This window comes from Cystoisospora suis, assembly GCF_002600585.1.
Source record: "Cystoisospora suis strain Wien I chromosome Unknown contig_1749, whole genome shotgun sequence".
In the NCBI taxonomy this organism is placed as follows: domain Eukaryota; phylum Apicomplexa; class Conoidasida; order Eucoccidiorida; family Sarcocystidae; genus Cystoisospora; species Cystoisospora suis.
The window spans coordinates 11,741-30,298 of NW_027154549.1; the positions used below are offsets into that span (position 1 = coordinate 11,741).

Sequence of the window (18,558 nt, forward strand, 5' to 3'; positions counted from 1 at the left end):
GCGCCCTTACGAGAGTACAGAGCGGACACGGTGGAAAGACAGACAAAACCCCAGCTCCTGGACAAAGGGCGCCTCGACTTACAGCCATGTTGCAGCACACCGGGAGCAGAACGAAAGCTGAGCTCCATAACGTCCTCCTTACATTTTCCAGGCAACTGTTTTCGTGCACGTCCCTCAAAGGTGAAAGCGCCAGAGAGGGATGCAGCACGATCATGCAACGTGAGCCGTTTCACGGAACTGAAGGAGAGGCGTGTCCCAGCCTACACTTCGCCAGATACACCTTGGACAGAGATCTTCTTACAATTCAGGTGGTGGAGAGAGAGAACCGGTCTTAGACCCTACGTGCAAGCGCTGTGTGTGGAGTGTAACGGTGGTGTTAAACTGGCCATGGGGCTTCGATGCTGGAGAATGAGAGATAATGCTGCAGATGCTATTTCCTGCAAGCATGCATGGATGCATGCATGGCACGCGAGGCTTGATCCACAGACGCACTGAAAAGCGGCTTGTTGCCTTACGTCGAATGATCAGAAAAGCGGGCATGCTCACTCAGTTTAAGTTAAGGAGTCCTTTGTTTACAGCATACCTAGTGTGTACGTCGACACCCAAGCAAACAGTGAGCAACGAACACAAGCTCTGTATCTGTGGTCCGGGGTTGGCTCCGAAAGCTTTGGGGGTCCCCGATGAACGGTAGTAGGAGCACACCTCGACCAAGTTGCACCGAACCTCCACTAGACGCCTTGTTGGGCTCCAAGGAAGGATGCAGCAGCAGAATGCATCAACATCCCGCGTGTGCTGTGATAGTGAACATCAACCGAGCCCTTTCTGCACGGCCCGCTAACAAACATCCGATTTAGGAGAGCTGTACTACTTCACTATCTGCAGACCTGCGCCCAAACTACCTTGAGATGGCTCATGATCCCCAGGCAACCTTCGCGCCTTTCGGTAGGACAGAGGGTTCAGGATCCGCTATGTTCTTGTCACCTCTGCACAGGCAACCGCTAATGGTGTGTCTGAGGCCAAGGAAGCAAGCGCGTCAAAGTATTTACAATACCTGCACCCCCACCTGCCCAGCTGCAGACGTGCTAAACTCATGCGGCTTGGCCGGCACTAACGCTGCCAGTTGCCTCCCAGCCGTCTTCCCTTTGCCCACCACAACGCTCCCGGATCACGTGGGCTGACACTACCGCATTCATCCCCCCTCCCGATTGTAAAGTAAAGTCAGGCCAACAATGGCCCACTCAGCGTATTCCGTATTCGAAGTCACCCTGCAGTCGTCGTTCTTCCGGAAATCCACCCGAAGCTGGTCCTCGCCACAGCTTGCTTTTTTTCTTGCAGACTGCAACAATCACTAAAATCTGCTGAGCTCTTTATGTCTAGTAGAGTTAGTACACTGACTATTTGAGCAGCGCCCGATGACCATGTGGTCCTTTTGCCGTAGTGCAAACCCCAGCACCAGAAACTAGCACCTGTAGCATGTGAGATACGGCGTCGCCATATGAAGACGACGACAGGTCTTTTCTGACCGCCATTACGACCAATGGGTTTCCTTGTTTGCAGTCCAGCCACCTCCCCAGGACTAGAGTGTTTCCGAGGACAGGACTGCCGCTCAAAACAGGGCTCTAACGTTCGACACCAGTACGTGCTTTCAGAAACACAAGAAGACGACCAAACAAAATGCAGAAAGCCAACTTGACTGCGCTTTCTGGATGGCCCTTGAAACAATTGAGAGAAACCGCACGGTCAATCTTTAAACCGGTGTCGGTGTTGCCAATAAATCTCAGTCGTCGTCATATTCATTAGCATTCTCAGCCGGAAGTGCCGCACGACGTTATGCAGTTTCAACATCGACACGAGCGCGATCGACAGTGGTAATCGAGTCCCCAACGACTTTCACCCCGGGGAGAACAACACACTGCAAAATCTGCGACTACGGAGCCATGGATAAGAGAACTGACACCATCCGAGGGCATCCTCATTGCGACCCTGTGCAGGAGACGGCGCGTTCTTCGTAAAGCCGCGGTAAGCGGCGTACGGGAAGGGGCTACATGGCCGTAGCCTGATGACCGTATTCCATTCCATCGTAACCAGTACAACAGAAAAATACCAGGCTTGAACTAAAGAAGTTTAATCCCGGACGAAACGAAGCACTGCCAGAGGCAGCCAAAGTCCGGCCCTCGCCAGTAAACAACACAATCAAACACCCCGAGGCCGTAGCGCACCAAAGTGACAATACCGCCGGTAGGGACTGCGGCCGAACCAGCGGAGGACAGGAACACGTAAGCCGACATCACCCGTGGCTCCTGAACAGATCAGACTCAAACAAATCCATCTCCTCCAAGTTCAAAGAGGCCTTTGTCCGGAAACAGCAAACCCAGTTTATCTGGAATGAGCCCCCACCAACACATCAAAAAAAAAGTACCACATGAAAGATCAATGCGCAACGCCACGTTCATCTACGTAGGAGGAATATGGACCTTCCATAGAGACAGTGGTCTCGAAGCCACCGCACGCGTGCCTACTACCGGCTACACCTTTTACCAGGCAATGTGGGTTGACTAATACGTACGCCGCCAGCACAAAGCCATGTATCTCGCATGCGTGAACCAAAAACGCACTGACAGGAACAAGACAAGGGAAGCTGTTCGGCTCGGGGAAACAAAAGAAGTAAGAGCCTCTAACCAAACAAGCCTTTAACACTGGCTGCGGCCGTCCCGGGCAGACAGCGACGGGAACCAGACGAGTGATGTGAATCACAGGACAAGGAACTGCAAATCTCGATTAGTGTCTTCCACTTTCTATTTTATCCCACCAACCCAGCCCCTCTATCACAGGGTGTAAGCAAGGAAAGCCTATCGCTGCCAGCACGGCACGAACAACTGATTTATGTATCACGCACGCGCCTGTCGTGCCTTTGAGCGCTGTGTTGTGAAAAGACAGATATCCGTTGAACACACGCTACACGCAAGAGACGATGTCTACCAGAAATACACGGAGATGGAGAACAACACGTCTCTGTCACAGCCAGAATGAAATACACGTCTCACTATCCGAACAGAAGATTCTGTCATCGAGATTCGACGCCGTCGTCCTATATACAGAAAGAACGCTTTATGAAACGCCGACAAGCGTACGCCTCAGATGGAGACGTCCTACTGGTCTGTGTCACAATGCCATCACCCGAACACCACCAGAACTGACTCCAACGGGTTCCTCCGTCAAGAATAACGATCGCGCTCTGCGTGATACGTTACACCATCTCCACCGATACGACCCGAGAAAATTTCGGTCTCTCAGCACCTCTGTTAAAATATCCATCGCTTCTCTTGCAGTCGACAACACACAGTTCCAGAGGCGCTCCGCTTCTGCGAGGAGGAGAGACAACTGCCTCGTCTACAATAAAAACAGACCAGTGTATCTCCGTGAAGACCACATCCTTCACTAAGCAGCATATCGTTTTTCGAGATGCTCCTTTATCGATGCTACGACATTCAGCTGTTCGGCCTTCACACGCTTGTTTATCCAAGCAGGGACACCATCTGTTTTCAGATCTGCCTGAAAAGAGAAAGAGCCATCCAACATTCCTCACAAAAACAGACCTTTCTCATCTTACACCAGATGACAGCGGATCCTTGGAAGGACGATCAATTCCTTTGCCTCTCTAATAAAACTTCACTACTATAGGACTCGTATGGGGTATCACTCGCGTACCACTCCCAGCAGGCGGAAAACGAATCGAGATGAAAACTCAGCAGTAATACATACACATACACACGTTTGTTAGAAGGTTACTGACTCATGTATAAGGATACACCAGGCGAAGTAGGAAACATGCACGCCCCTCGCGCCCGGGGGGTCTGGCAGGGGTCGGGTCGAAAACATCCTCGGGAACGCGTCTCGTGCAAGAACATGGCGTCTCTTGTCAGCTCCGCTGCGCAAATATGAGAAGAAAGCGCTCGACACAACAGTGTCTACACGCATACACGTGCAGCATGCAACAAGGCGAGTGGATGTACCCGCCAATACGAAGTTCGAAGCTTGACTAGGCAGGTAGGTAGGCATGTGTATCTTGCGTACTTACCTACTACCTAGCCAAGCTTCCAAGACATACATCCATATAGATCCCATCCAGTACACCAACCAATATATCAAGGTATACACACGTCCAGACACATCTATTTTGTATAGACAGAAGACACATGGTTACCTGTATGAGAAAAGAGATTTGTATAGACCCGTCATCAAGAACTTGAATATCATACCCTCCCTTCAACAGCGTCGCCCGTACAAACTCTCCTGCATTGGGTGGCCATAGTTCTTCAGGAGGAGGCTCTCTTGGATATGAACCATCGTTTGAGCGAAAGCCTATGATAATTCTCTTCTCCGACACCTGCGGCAAACAATGCAACACACAATGTTGGGACGCTAGAAGAAAATCGTACATGCGTGATAACCTCCTCCTCTTTAGGCTGCCTTCCTAGCCCTCACGCCTTCACGATACACCTGCTTCAGTCTCGCTCTACAACACGCAATCCACACGTCAAAGCTATTACGAGAAAAGTCAGAATGTATGGTCATTGCCCTATCACAAAAGAGAACCATCTCTCCTTCTGACAGCAACTAAGAGAGGGCTACAAAGTGAAAAGATCTTCTAGAGAAACTCCAGTTAGCAGAATCAGAAAAGGAGAATAGCGATTCGCAAAACACTCCACCTCGGTCACTACTACTTTCTGCCAGTAGTACATGGTAGCTGTGCCAAAGAGAAGAAGACGCGTCACAGCGTCAAAGAAGAGTTACCGCAGAGGGAAAAGAGGAAGGGGAGTGGGGGAACTTCTATAAGAACGAGACAGGGGACTCTTGAGTAGCGCGCAGGTGTTTGAGAAAAGGGCATGTAGAGAGTTTTCATCTCGAATTCCTTAGCTCTACGGAAAAGCCTCACATCCTTCCGATAGCAAAGAAGAACGAAATCTCTTCCCGAGAAGCCCCATTGACCTTTAAATGCTTGATACATCACGCGACCTCCACACGCTAGAGACTCGAGCTCTGTCGCTGCAACCACAAAGAGACGTTCATTCGTACCACTATCATGAAGAGCAGACGACATTCATCATACTAGCCTAGTAAAAACAACAGGAGAGATCTCTCCCTCCCATCGTTCACCAAAGCATAGCAGAACGCGCGGGCGAAGGTGTGCATACACTTGAAAAAAGCGGACTCACATGAAATCATCTACACCAGTACACACAAAACATATATAGGTGCTTAGGTGCCGACCCTTCACATACGAGTCACTGCCTATACAAATATCGAGAAGCAATCAATACGTGAAGCGTTCTAGCCCTGAAAAGAGACACATGTTCCTCGACCGACAGTACCCAAGTCGCCTACTTTGGAATTGTGAGTGATGTATAACCAACACTGAACGCATACTCGTTACACAGCTCGAGTATCTGTAGTGGAGACCCGATGATTTCTCCTTCTGTCTAGCCAGACACACACATGTAGGCTACGGAGACGCGTGCACTGTCTGGCTGCTGCAGATGATACAAAGACGAGATCCTCGTGATAAATTTTTTTCTCTCTGTTCTTCGAACAGTGTGTAGATTCTTCTTCCTTCGGTCATGGACATACACATATCGAGGGAAATACCAGGGGATGAAAACGGTGTGTCTCCGTCATGCCTTCCTTCGCGGCTTTCCAACCGGCCCCTTCCTCTCTGTCAACCACTCACTACGCCTTGTATGTATCCGTCCTCTTTTTTTCTAGCACACGGCAGCCCTAGCACCACGCCTCATACGTATGTACAGGTGTATACATTTCCCTTGCTCCACCTGTGTACACATACGTAGATGTACACTTGAATGTTGTATGAGGTGGATTGTACACAATCCTACCTACCTTTAAGAGCTTGAGGGTCGAACTCGAGTTTACTGGCCGAGTCAGTAAGGTAATCGACAACATTCTCAAGGGTGATGTTCCCTTTATTAAGCTTAATCGAGCCCATGCCAATTACAGGGAGATTCTTATCATGAGGATCATCGCGCTGATAAACTTTTGTTCCTCTCTTTCCACTGCTTATAGACCAACCGGAAGAAGAGGCTGCAGGTCCCAAGGCTTCATCCATAAGAACTTGAGCGGCAGCTACGGCTTGCTCACCCTGAAAATGACAAAGAAAGCAAGTCGGTCGAAAGAGAATGAGAAAGACAGACTAGAGGCTTCTCATATGGAAGGGATTAAGCACGTGATTCGCCTAGGTCGTGTATATACTCCGGTGAAAGACCTATCTACCTACCTGCAGTCGGTGCGATCCCCGTCAACAACAAGAGACGTGAAGGTAAGAGGACGTAGCGAATTCATAGACACATGATAAACCCACACACAAACACACGTATATATATTACTACGTAAACCAGGGCTATGCGGAGAGAGAGACGTGAGACACCTGTTAGGATAGCTAAGACAAAAGCAAGACGGTCGTTACAAGACAGCGGTGCCTATCTATCTGCTTCGTGTCCTAGGGGAGCTAAACACCGTCCTTACTCACTCACTCTCAGCGTCTTCACGTTCTGATATCCATCTGCAAACATGCCTTTTAAGAAACTTATGAGACTCTCTCTACGCCTTCCTCCTCGGCACCCTTCCTTCCTTCTTTTGTTATATCTTGCTGCCACCGGCTCCTTTACATCATCCTGTCTTTCGTTCTTACTTACCTTCTCTTGCAAGATTCGATTTTCTTCTTCATCCTCTTCTTTAGTCTCCTTTCCTTCTTTTCTTCCCTCTTCGCCTTCTCCTCTACTATTGGGAGGTACAGGTGTACTTGTTGACCCTCCTTCTGTGGTTGTTGAACCAGATGGAACATCTACTAGCTCGGGCCCATGAAAACGTTCTCCTTCCTTGTCCTCAGCAACATCAAGAAGAAGAGTCTACAGCAGAAGAAAGAAGAAGAGCATCAAGGAAACATCTCCAGAATCCAAAAGAGAACGAAAAAAGACAGGACCACCCTGGACTTTTCGAAAGTCCAACGTGACGAAAGGAGAAGAAGAGAAAACGCGAGAAGTCCACTTTCCTTCTCCTCTCTGTCTTTCTCTTTCCTGAGTTGAGAGACACTGGAGTGATTCTATCGCTAGTCTAAGGCTCTCTCGACAACTTCTGATGCCTTCAGTTTCTTTGTTGGATCTCGTCAATGTATGACATACTAGAGGGACGAGGTCCGCGCTCAGAATGAAGAAGATTCTCGTATCATACAGCATGTACAAAAAACAGATGTGAATCGGAAGGCACGGAGAAGAGCTGTATGTCAGGATAAGATCTCTTTCCTTAATCGTCTTCCCTTTCTGTCTGCCTCTCATCCACTCTTTCTTTCTCTTTTTTTTTCTTCCGTATCGATTTGACTTGCACGCGGTTTGCATGTCAGAAGAGAAGAAGAAAGGTGGACGAAGACTTACGTCAGATTCGTTAAGAGGGGGTGGTCCACTAACACGATCGAAGTATCGGTTTACAATAACATCTCGAGCCATATCATCTTTATGGAGATGTGCGATATACCATAGCTGGTCTTTAGAGTAATCATCCTGAAGCAGAGAAAAACAGACAGCACCCCAGCATACGTCACATTCCAACCAAAGAGATACCAACACCAACAAAACAAAATCCGAAAGACGCTTCAATAATACACACACCCTGATGTACATACACACGCCCATTCATACATAAATATGTATCGTGCATACATATGTAATCATGCATTCACCCTTACATCTGTATAGACGTAACTAACTATGTGAATGCAGATACATAAGAATGAGGATTCATGACGTAGAAGATAGGAAGAGAAAGCAAACAACATACAGCCCTCCTGGGATGGTGAAAATTCTTAGGCTACTGCGCGGCGTCTCCTTCCTTGCCTACTCCCACACCCCCGCCTTACCATGGTGGTACCTCTCGCTGCCATCTCCTTACAGAACAGGAAAACAAGAACTTGACTGCCTAGGACAGAGATACAGAGATATAGTCTCTCTCTCTCCCTCCAAAAGACTTCCCCGCGACTCTACGTGTATCAATAAGAGGAGCAAATTCGGGGCAAAGAAGAAGAAAGGATACATCCAAGAAGAAAGCGAAGGAGCAGCAAAAACATTTCACCTTCTATTTACGTATAAATCGAGAAGGAAGGCAAAGGAAGCATGACCAAGGATTCCGTAGGAGTCGTCTAGCAGACGTCTTTGTTCGACTTCATCTACACTGTGTCTCGCTTTCCTTCACTCGTGTTAGGAGTCTTTTCTCTCGGGTTACGAGGAGAACAAGGGTTCACAGAAAGAAGAGATCAGGGGGAGAGACGAGGACAAAAGAGAGATAAGTAGTTCGGTGAACTGGTTTTACCTCATTCTCACTGCAACGAATGATACGCCTCGTTTCATACAGAGTAGCTTTGAGAGATTCATTCCTCTGAACAGTCTTTAGGAGATCTCCTTCTACACGTGTAGAAGACTTCCATGCCCCTCCTGCATCTTCATCACTCTGTTCCACTCCAAGTCCCGAGAGATTTAGCTTGATTGTCTACATAGATATCGACACACGCAGAGATGACTTATAACACGCGGATTGTCCGTGACGAAGCAAAACGACTCTTCTAGTCGTCCTCGGCCCTCCTTCGGACGCACCCACGTGGAGTACTACATCTCTCCCTGACGTATAGAGACAAAGAAACTCCTACAGCGGTACCATACGGAGTACAGAGGGTTCAGGAGGTATGTGTATACACATATATCTCCATGTGTCATTCTCAGAAAAGATTCACGCGACCCAGACAGGAGAAAGAGATAGACAGGTAGGTAGGTTGAACACTGAGGAGCGAAACCGGTAGAATAGGCCTAGACGAAAGAAAGAAACGAACACGACGCAAAATGGCCTTGCAAATCCACTTCTCCCTGGCACCTGGAAAACCCCGCTAACAGAAAGCCACGCCATCCTCTTGCCTTCATACCCATGCCTCTTCTTCATCACCTCTGTATGGTAGCCCACGCTGCGAACTTTCATAGCGGTGCATGCTCGGATCGCTTAGCGAATGAAACGTTTTCTTGTTTCGATGGAAAGAAAAAAGAAGAGACACGGAGAGACTTCTGTCTTAACACGGGTGATGAACCAACCCAGAAGAAATGAGGCTAAAACAACGTTTAGAGAGATATGTATCCACTCTACTCACTACTCACGGTCTGTCCACCTGTGAAACAGAAATACGCGTAACACATATATTGAAAACCTAAAACCTCTATCTACGTCTGCTTGAGAACTTCTTTTTATCTTCTCTCGCAGTCGCTCTCGTTACCATCTTACCTTTGTAAGTCCAACAGTGAGAGTTGTTGCGATGGAGAGCTCATTACTTCCTTCATCATACGAGTATGTGAGTTTCGGCGTGAACTTTTCTACAGCTTGTCGAACCACCCAAGGAATACCAAGGTGCTGAGTTAAAGGACTCATACTCTCTGACTTATCTCGATTCAAGAGCCATTCCCCCAAGTAACGATTTACGACCTGGAGAAACATGCAGAGAGCAAACTGAAGATGATGATAGAAAGGAGACAACTTTGTCTTTTTCTTTCTATAGGAGCAGAGCCTTCCGAAGGAAACAACAAAAGGTGGTTGAATTCGCTTTTGTCTTGGTTCCGCACGATGAATAGAGAAAGAGATCGACGAGACGAGACACCTGGAAGAGATACAGGGATGCAGAATGCCCTACCAATGGCTGACACATAGGGATGAAAGACATGCAGACATCGTAGAGAAGCACTTCTGTCAAGGACTCGGTATTCTATAACAATACCTCGTCATAGCTCCACAGGTTTGATGATAACCCTCACTGAGGAAAACAAACAGAAGAAAGAGCTGAAAGAAAGAAACAAGACAAATGCCCGACAATGATCTTCTTACCCTCCGAGTTTCTGAACTTCGTTTCTTCTCTAACAATGCACCTGCTGTAGCTCCAGCAGGAGATGGAGGAAGTTTGATAGCTGTCGTAACTGCAGTGCTTCCTGGGCCTCTGGGTAAAGAGGCGATGAACTGATCTGTCGCGACAGACTGAGAGAAGAAGGGCAGATGCCGCACAGAAGAAACGATGCTAATAGAACTTAATGCCTTTACGTGAAGTCGAAGAAAACGGAGAGGCAGGCAGGATGATTGAATTTGTATCTCACAGGCGATAGAAAACAACAAACACACAGAGTAGGCGAGAGAGACAGAACAGAGAAGACGAGTGATGGAAAAGTATAGATGGGATCAAGAGCACCATGAGTACAGAGGATGACTTCAGGGTTGAATGTAAGTGTGGGTACTAAAAAAGAAGCGTTGCGAAAACTTCCAACCCTGTCACACAACTCCCGATGTAGATACAGATATATATAGAGAGAAGGCGGTTTGACGTGCCAAGAAACCTGACAAGTGACAGAGCTACCTGTGTGTCACAAGCGTGTGTTAGGGCTACAGGGCACACGCAGAGCCAAAGAGGAGTCGAATGAGCTCAACACTAATAGATAGATAGATAGATCGACATACTAGATAGATAGGTAGAGTGATTAGCGATACATAGACACACCCCTGAACCCTTTATATAGATAGATTGAAGATAGGTAGATAAAGATAGATAAATTAAAGATATAAATAGAAAGATAGGCATATTAGATAGATAGGTACACAGATCAGCGATACACAAATACACAGAGCTAAGATAGATAGACAGATATGACAACCTTAGACAGAGATCCAGAGATATGTAGACAGACTGAGGACAGGTGGACAGGTCAGAGGCAGACAGGAACGGAAGACAGACAAATAGATAGATCGACAGATCAAAGACAGGTAGATAGACGAAAGAAAAAGTTGTGTTTTTACGCCAAAGAAGGAAGGCAGAACAGAATGGTATGTGTTTGGTTATGACAACAGATGAGCAGGAGAGAAACGAAGCGCTACGAGAAGAAGAACAAGATGTTTGAGTTCTATATCAATGACTTGACAACTTACCAACTGCCGAGCATCGACCTGTACTACAGGAGGAAGAGATGAAGTCGCTTCTTTTCTCTTTTCGAGTCTTCGTTGTTCTTCTCGAATTTCGATCGCAGCTGCTGTTCCGAAGATTGTCATGTCCATTCTCTGAAGATATCCTTCTTCAAATAAACTCGACACTGGTGTCGAAGAAGAGGTAGAAGACGACCGGCAACTGGGCGAGGAGGATGAAGTTGTCGTCTTCCTCTTCCTCATCTTCGGGCGAAGCAGAAAAAGAGGAGGAGAGAAGAAATCAGAGAGACGTGTCAACAGGCTCGACGCTTTGAGTTCATCTTGAATGTTTGCTAGAGACGGTAAGCTAACAAGTCGACAGGTTAATGGAAGAGAACTGTCTTCTTCCAGCTGAACAAAGAGACAAGGGGGAGAATATACACACAGAAATAACACGAAAGAGAGAGAAAAGATAAAAGAAGACCTGAAGAAGAAGAACAACAACGCTTATCTTTTGAGGAACGATTCGAAAAGACACGATAAGACAGGGGCGCATACACGTATTGTCTCCATCTATATATATATATACATAATGTCTGCATGAAAGAAGCAGATCTTCTGATATAGCTCGGAGATGGATGATGGCAAAGACGGAAGTGCTCGAATCTTTGAGATGTCCGCACTTCTCCTACAATTTGCGAGAATTGTCCAAGGCGGTTATTTGGTCGGCTTGGGATTGCCAAGAAGGAAGCCGACCGAGAATGGTATCATGAGGGAAGAAAAGAAAGCATACCAGAGACGCGGAAAAGAATCTCACGATACGAGAATAAGAAGTCGAAGAAAAATCACGATAAGAAAGCGAACATTGATGTGAACAGGCACTAGGTGGAAGGCAGGGAATCCGGAGAGGATTAGTATTCAATTACTACGCCAATGGAATGTCAAGTGGATAGAAAGATCAGCACATCTTCTCTTGCGATACACATTGAGACAAAACATGTGAACTCATACACAGGGAAGATGAGTTGTCTCTTTTCTCTTTCCTACACATTACAGAAAGAACTGACTCGCGTTATATACAGATAGATAGACAGTAACGGATACAACTCCTTCAAGCTCCAGATATTGCCAAGCGCCTCTCTTCCTTTCTACACAGCATCTCATTGGGGGTCACCTCATCTGTGGGTACGACCAGTTAATTGTCTCCTCTTACCTCATCCCGTCGGCGCAGAGCAAATCCAAATGCACATGCACTTAATTCTCTTTCAGCCATCTCCACAATCAATCGCAGCTGTACAGACACCCGATCAGACATGTATGAATATATCAATCCAAGGGACAAAAACCAAAAAAAAAACGAGGTGATACGACCTGGTAACTTGGTTCCTTCGACTCTTCTTCCATCTTCTTCTTCATCACTCTACATGACTGACCTTAGCTCAGACTGGTAATCCGCGTAGATTCTATGAAAACTCATCTTCCCTCTCCTTTACATACGCTTACCCGCCAGGCTAGTAACGGAGAACTCATCAAAATGAAACCTGACTATGCTGTGAAACAGCTATACTAACGAACTAGACAAGCGTAAACAGCGGTATACATCCACAACTATATCGCCGCTATACTAAAGAGTCCATAGTTCACATCAAGAGGAAGACAAGGCACGCCGGCATGTGACTGCGTAAAGACGGGAAGAACCTCGAAAGGTCTATCACTTTCTTTTCACGAAGACTCTTCTGTTTTTGTGGGAAAAGATTCCAACGAGGGAGAAAGCTGAGGACACGTATGAAGTGAAGACCTTAGTGAAAACAAGAAGGAGAGTGAAGAGGAGAACCTCTTCCTTTCTTTCCTTCAAACAAAGGAACAGAGATCGTAGCGCGAGACACCTCTTCTTCAAGAGACTGGGCTATAATCGGTTGAATGCGTAGAAGACAAGAACATCTCACTTTCTCTTTCTCTTTCTGTCACGTCGTATAGTCTCTCTTTCTCTTTTGTTCTCTTACCGCTGGCGTGGTAGCTGGTAGAACCCAAGAAGAGAAGAGCAGAACAAGCGAGATAAGAACAGCTTGTTCGATACTCACAAAGAACCAAAAGATGGATGACACTGTGGATGAAGAAAAAAAGACATCTTCCAGGGAAGGACCTTGCCTACCCCCCGTAGTATCTTCTCCCTCTCTCTTCATACTTCTCGGCGATAGTAACGATGGCGTCGCCGTAGTTCTATGGTACTGGGTCTGTGGTATGTGATTGCCTATCACATCTCCTTCGTTAGATGGAGATACACTAGCAGTCCTACTCCCGTTACTCCGACCTTGTTCCATCATAGAAGAGGGAGACTGTGAAGAGATATGTTCGAAGATCTCAGGAGTAGAAGAAGATGGAAGAGGAATGTCTTCATGCATGCCTTTGTTTAGACCTTCTTTCTCCTGTCTATGAGAAGAAAAAGGAGATCGGGCATCGGTCTCGCTAAAGGGATGATGAGTGTGTGTAAGACTTTCGTTAGAAAAAAGAAGAGAATTCGGCAAAAGGGAAGATGACGAAGAGGATAATAACGAGGAAGAAGAAGAAGAAATGACAAAGGAAAGGATCAACCCCGTGAAAGTAACGGCAAAGAGAACAATCTGTTGAGCTTTCCATAGAGGTAACCAAACATCTAAGAAGTCGACTAAAGCTTCTCCGCCTCCACTGAAAGATCGGCGAGACTGAAGAAGACCCCTTTTGACGTGATTCGAGGAAAACAGGACAAAGAAAAATGATAAGATTAAGCAGGGAACAAGAAGAAAGAAAGAAGAATCCTGACATGCAGAAAGAGGAAGAAGAAGAAGGAGAACTGACGTGTAGAGAAACAACAGATGAAACGACTGAAATCGCTTAGAAGACAAAGAGACAACTCTCTCCTCTGCTTCTTGTTCTTCTACGCTCTTGTTCTTTCTAAAAGTACTCCCTGCCCCTGAAGATGTTTTCTTGGATGTGGGAACAGAGATCAACGAAGAAGAAAATGGAGAAGAAAGAGAAGAATAGAAAAATGGAGGACAAGAAGAAAAGGAAGATGCTGACGCTGAGGACTTAGAACTTGAGCGAGGAAGAGAGAGGAGTGATAGAAAGAGTGTATGAAAATGGTGATGAGGTGTCAAGGAAAGAAAAGAAAGACAAGAAGGAGAAAGACATAAAGCAACAAAGAGAGCCAAAAGAGAATAGGAAAGAGAAAAACGAAAGACCTGGCATGACATTAGTACCGTAAAGAAACAAAGGCATGAGAAGAGAAGAGAAGAAACCTGAATGTAAGATCGGACAAGGAAATCTGCAGAAACAGAAGAAGAAGAAGAAGCAAAAGCAAAACCAAACACAACATACAGAGAAATCTCTCCACCATATGCTGAAAATAAAGATCTTCTCATCTCTGATTTCGCTAGCCCCGCGGCTCGTATCCTCAGATAAACAGAATGAAGATAGAGATAGCTAAAGAGAGAAGTCAAGCGATAAATACGCTGAAGAGAGATAGGGACAGATCAACGATCGATAGAAAGACTGAGGACAGACCGGCATATAGGCAGACGGGTAGATAGATCTTCTCCCTTTCTTCCGCCTTAACGAAACAACTTCACTGTAGCATACATAAACACCACCGATCGATTAGAAGCCAAAAGGAGATGGTGAAAACAAACCTAAGAGAATGTACACAGAAAACTGCTACGACTATGGAGAAGAATCTCACAGAGACATGGAGAATGTCCTGGTAGATGTCAGAGACACAAACCACACGTCACGTACACAATCAGTTTTCGTCTGCTCATCTCTCTGCATGCATCGGAGCTCCAAAGCAAACACAGAGTTTGAAGCAAGCAAAGAGTTGTAGATCAACGTGTACATACACATATATATGGAAGGTCAACAAATAAAAAGAACCTGGTCGTCTTCTTATTCTTGCACTTTCAATCGTGGTTCCCCGAATCAACACGAACCTTCACACATCCTGAAAGATCGAGTGTATATAGAGCGAGTTCATTGTACAACACTTCACCTAAAGAGAAGAGCCTACCCGGTTGAACGAGAGAAAATTCCTTAGTTTTACGATGCCGTGAATCATCATCATCATCTTCTTCGTCTTCCGTCTCTTCTTCTTCATCACCTCGACGGAAGGTCTCCCCATCCCCTCCTCTTGCTGTAGGGCATCTTTCTCCAACGGTAAGCCATGCGGCTAAAGAAGAGGCGAGAGAACAAAACAGTCTCAAAGCGACAAGAAAGCTTACAGATAACAGTGGAAAGATAAAGATATCGGGATACTGACATAGAAGACGAGAGGGGCTATGATGTATAAATAAACGATAGATGCTTGACGTGTGTATCGTATCGACTATAGAAGATGACCAAATGCTCCATGGGTTGAGATAGTAAAATGGCCACGCGAAGAAGGAAAACGAAGACGAATGAGAAGTACGCGACGAGGTAGCTGAAGGAATGGAAGAAGAGGTCGCTTCAGAAGACACTGACGAAGGAGAACCACAAAGGGTAGAAGAGAAGATGGATGGAGGGAGAGAGAAAAGAGGAAGGTGACCAGGAAGAAGAGGCACAAAGAAGAGTGCCAGATAGACGCATGCAGCTTGAAGACTCGAAGGAATAAGAAAGAAAGGAGGAAAACCTAATCCTGTGAGATATAACGAAACAAGAAGAATGTAAAGGATGACTGAGGCTCCAAACTTGGTGAGATTGTCGCGAGAGAAAACATGTCTGAAAAGCAAGACAGGAGCAAAAAGAGAATAATGCATGCGCATGCATGGCCAAGCATTGGCGTTCACTGGAAAGACACATCTTGACTCTGATAAAGTTTTGATATAACCATACTAGTTGTACGCAGAGTATACAAACGAGAAGATCACGTTCAAACCATGTCTCCAATACATACACAATAAACGTCTGCCTATTCAGCTTTCACATGTCTTGCCTTCAGAAAGACTACAGACAAATATTGGAGACACAGTTGAATTCTGCTCTACACATGCGCAGGAGTGTGGAGAATGTCGTTTCTCTAGATAACAGTCTCCAGAGAATAAACCTGTATGTGAATGTCCATGGATAGGGAAATTCTACATTGAGTTCTGTCGAGCTTCGGCGTTTCAAGTTCAGACGGGAGAAGTCTACTCTAGGAATAGGGTCACAAAGCATGTAATGAGCCACCTCGTGCGGAATCTTTGGTGAACCACTGCTGTAGGTACACACTACGGGACACTTCGCGTCAAGCATCCCACATGGGGCAGAGAAACGCTTGAAGAAGACAAGCAAGTGGAAACAAAGAAATAGATGCTAGTACACAAACGACGGTTCGGCTCTTCTATCAGGCCTACCACCCACTACAAGGACAAAGGCTACAAGTGTGAGGTATATTATATATATATATATATGACTTTCCGTTTCTTACACGAGTCGCAGATATATGTATAACCTCTCTTAGGAAGCTTACATTGTGTTCTTCGCGCCGACAACAGGAGGAGCACCTTCTCTTGTTTCAATGCCTCCTCCTACATCATATATCCTTGGATTGGTGAAGAGCTGCTGTTGGTGCTGCTGTGCATGCAAAGCCTTTCTATCTTCTCCAAGGGTATCTATGCCTTCACCTCCTCCTCCTATCTCACTGAAGACTCCTCCGTCTCCATGACCCCAACAAGATGAAGCAGTGACAGTGCGGCTTCCTTTCTCTCCACCTCCTACAGGCGATAAGGGAAGCGAGGGTGTCTGGGGAGTTGTACCAGCATAGTAGCATACATTTTGACCACTACTACTTCTCTGGCTGCTTCGACGGCTCTCTCCTGGTCCTCCGAATCTCCCTGCCCCTCTAGTTGGAGACGATGAGCCTAGGAAAGCTTTCCGGAAGACAGGGTGAGAAGCGAAATCAAGACTCTCTGAGGGAGATGAAGCAAAGCTAAGAACTTCCTGGATTTTCTTGCGGATAGGTTTCACAGGCCAAGCAAGAAAGAAGGAAGATGAACAAAGAGAAGGAGGATGAAAGAGGGGAGAAGAAAACGATAAAGCAAAGGTAGAAAATGGTGGAAGGCCTGATAATCCAAGACTATATCGGAAGAGAGGCAGCTGAAACAACAGAAGAGGAAATGAAAAAGAAAACACAAAGTCAACACCCCCCAAGCTGTGGCGTCCTCATAGGGAAGCTCGGACGGAGAGAACAGAAGAAGATGAAAAGAGAAGCCTCTGAAATGATATGCTCGCACATATAAGTACATATATATGGATATGCGCGTAATGGCACAGCTGTTGAGTATATGGTACTACACATTGAGAGAGAGAGGACAGATCATGAAAGTCACCATGGATCGATCTCAGCGCAGTCTTCCAACGACAAAGACGTCCGCTCCTATCTCCTAAAGAATGTCTGTAGAAGAAGACATGTACACCGAAAAAATGAAACAATATCCGTGCGCAGGGACCAACTGCCTTGCTCACTCCTTCGCAGAGAAAGAAACAGCTGCTCCACTACACACGCATCCCTCCAATCAGCAGCAGCCTCATGAAAGTCTTCTAACCCTCAGTCAGAGAAAGGAGAGAAGAAATTCAACACTCTCTTGAACGAAGATCACTAAGAAGCGGATCTAACGTCGATACGCCATGCGGTCGAAGGACAGACGCCTCGCCAAATGCACCCCCCTATCCCTTCCGAGCGCGCCGCAGGCTTCATGGGCCACTAGAGTCAAGAAAGGAGATATTCCTGACAACGGCACAATGCAGAGAGAGATGTATTGAATGATCCTCCCCATGGATACGCCCAAAACGTACATATATATATATATATCACACTCATATCATGTGCACCCGAGACGTGCATACAAATAGAGAGAGTTAAAAGAAACTAGCAATACAAAAAAGAAAAGAAAGAAAGAAACTCGGACCATGAGCCACCCGACTTACTAGATTTCCAAGCTCAGTAAGTTTCCAAAGAATGAAGGCTGAGACACCAACTCCAAGAAGGCCATTCGAGATAGGTGGGGTGTCTATACAGCTGAAAAGAACATCAGCAGTTGCCGCCCCTGCAGCTGCTACTAAGGACAGTAACGACGCCGCGTAAGTAGGACTAACGACAGTTGAACGAATCGCACTTCCATCATCTCCCCCTCCTTCCCCCAGAGATTTCGCCACTGCCTCAAGGGCTGCCGCACCTGGTCCTGCTTCTGCTTTGACAACCGCATGCAGTAAACGCCGAAGAGAAGGGATGCAAAAGAGAAAGNNAAGAAAAAGTACAGAAAGGAGACGTCGAAGACAGCGTAGAAAAAGGAAGAAGGCCGCGGCTGGATAACCGAAATACGCAGCCTGAAGAAGAAGAAAGGACCCACAAAACGCACAAGAACTAGAATCATCTTAAAAGGATAGACTGCTTACGTAAAGGAGAGACAAATGAATGATCCCGATGATCGGACTGATGTGGAAGGTGAAGAAGATTTCATGTTGAAACCATGAGACTGGGAGTGCCACTATCTTTATTACGTTGATGTGCATGCATCTATAAGTACTCTCAACATCGAAGGAGATGAAAAGAACTACGAGGGTTGAAGACATCCTCACCACTGTGACAGA

At 46.3% G+C, this 18,558-nt stretch overlaps 1 protein-coding gene across 1 annotated transcript in view; it reads right to left on the reverse strand.

Annotated features, from left to right (window-relative positions):
* Positions 1 to 1,562: 1,562 nt before the first annotated feature.
* The window catches only part of CSUI_003880 (start domain-containing protein), a 22,072-nt gene continuing 5,076 nt past the window's right edge, over positions 1,563 to 18,558 (reverse strand). The window contains exons 6-20 of the mRNA XM_068064075.1: positions 17,896 to 18,294; positions 16,439 to 17,064; positions 15,020 to 15,708; positions 12,984 to 14,281; positions 12,194 to 12,271; positions 11,008 to 11,391; positions 9,922 to 10,068; positions 9,328 to 9,525; positions 8,374 to 8,550; positions 7,443 to 7,568; positions 6,546 to 6,920; positions 5,896 to 6,154; positions 4,937 to 5,046; positions 4,205 to 4,387; positions 1,563 to 3,552 (exon numbers count right to left, since the gene is read on the reverse strand). Of these exons, the coding sequence (XP_067923945.1) occupies positions 3,439 to 3,552; positions 4,205 to 4,387; positions 4,937 to 5,046; positions 5,896 to 6,154; positions 6,546 to 6,920; positions 7,443 to 7,568; positions 8,374 to 8,550; positions 9,328 to 9,525; positions 9,922 to 10,068; positions 11,008 to 11,391; positions 12,194 to 12,271; positions 12,984 to 14,281; positions 15,020 to 15,708; positions 16,439 to 17,064; positions 17,896 to 18,294 (5,163 nt within the window). The 3' untranslated portion in view covers positions 1,563 to 3,438. The remainder of the gene's footprint in view (positions 3,553 to 4,204; positions 4,388 to 4,936; positions 5,047 to 5,895; positions 6,155 to 6,545; positions 6,921 to 7,442; positions 7,569 to 8,373; positions 8,551 to 9,327; positions 9,526 to 9,921; positions 10,069 to 11,007; positions 11,392 to 12,193; positions 12,272 to 12,983; positions 14,282 to 15,019; positions 15,709 to 16,438; positions 17,065 to 17,895; positions 18,295 to 18,558) is intronic.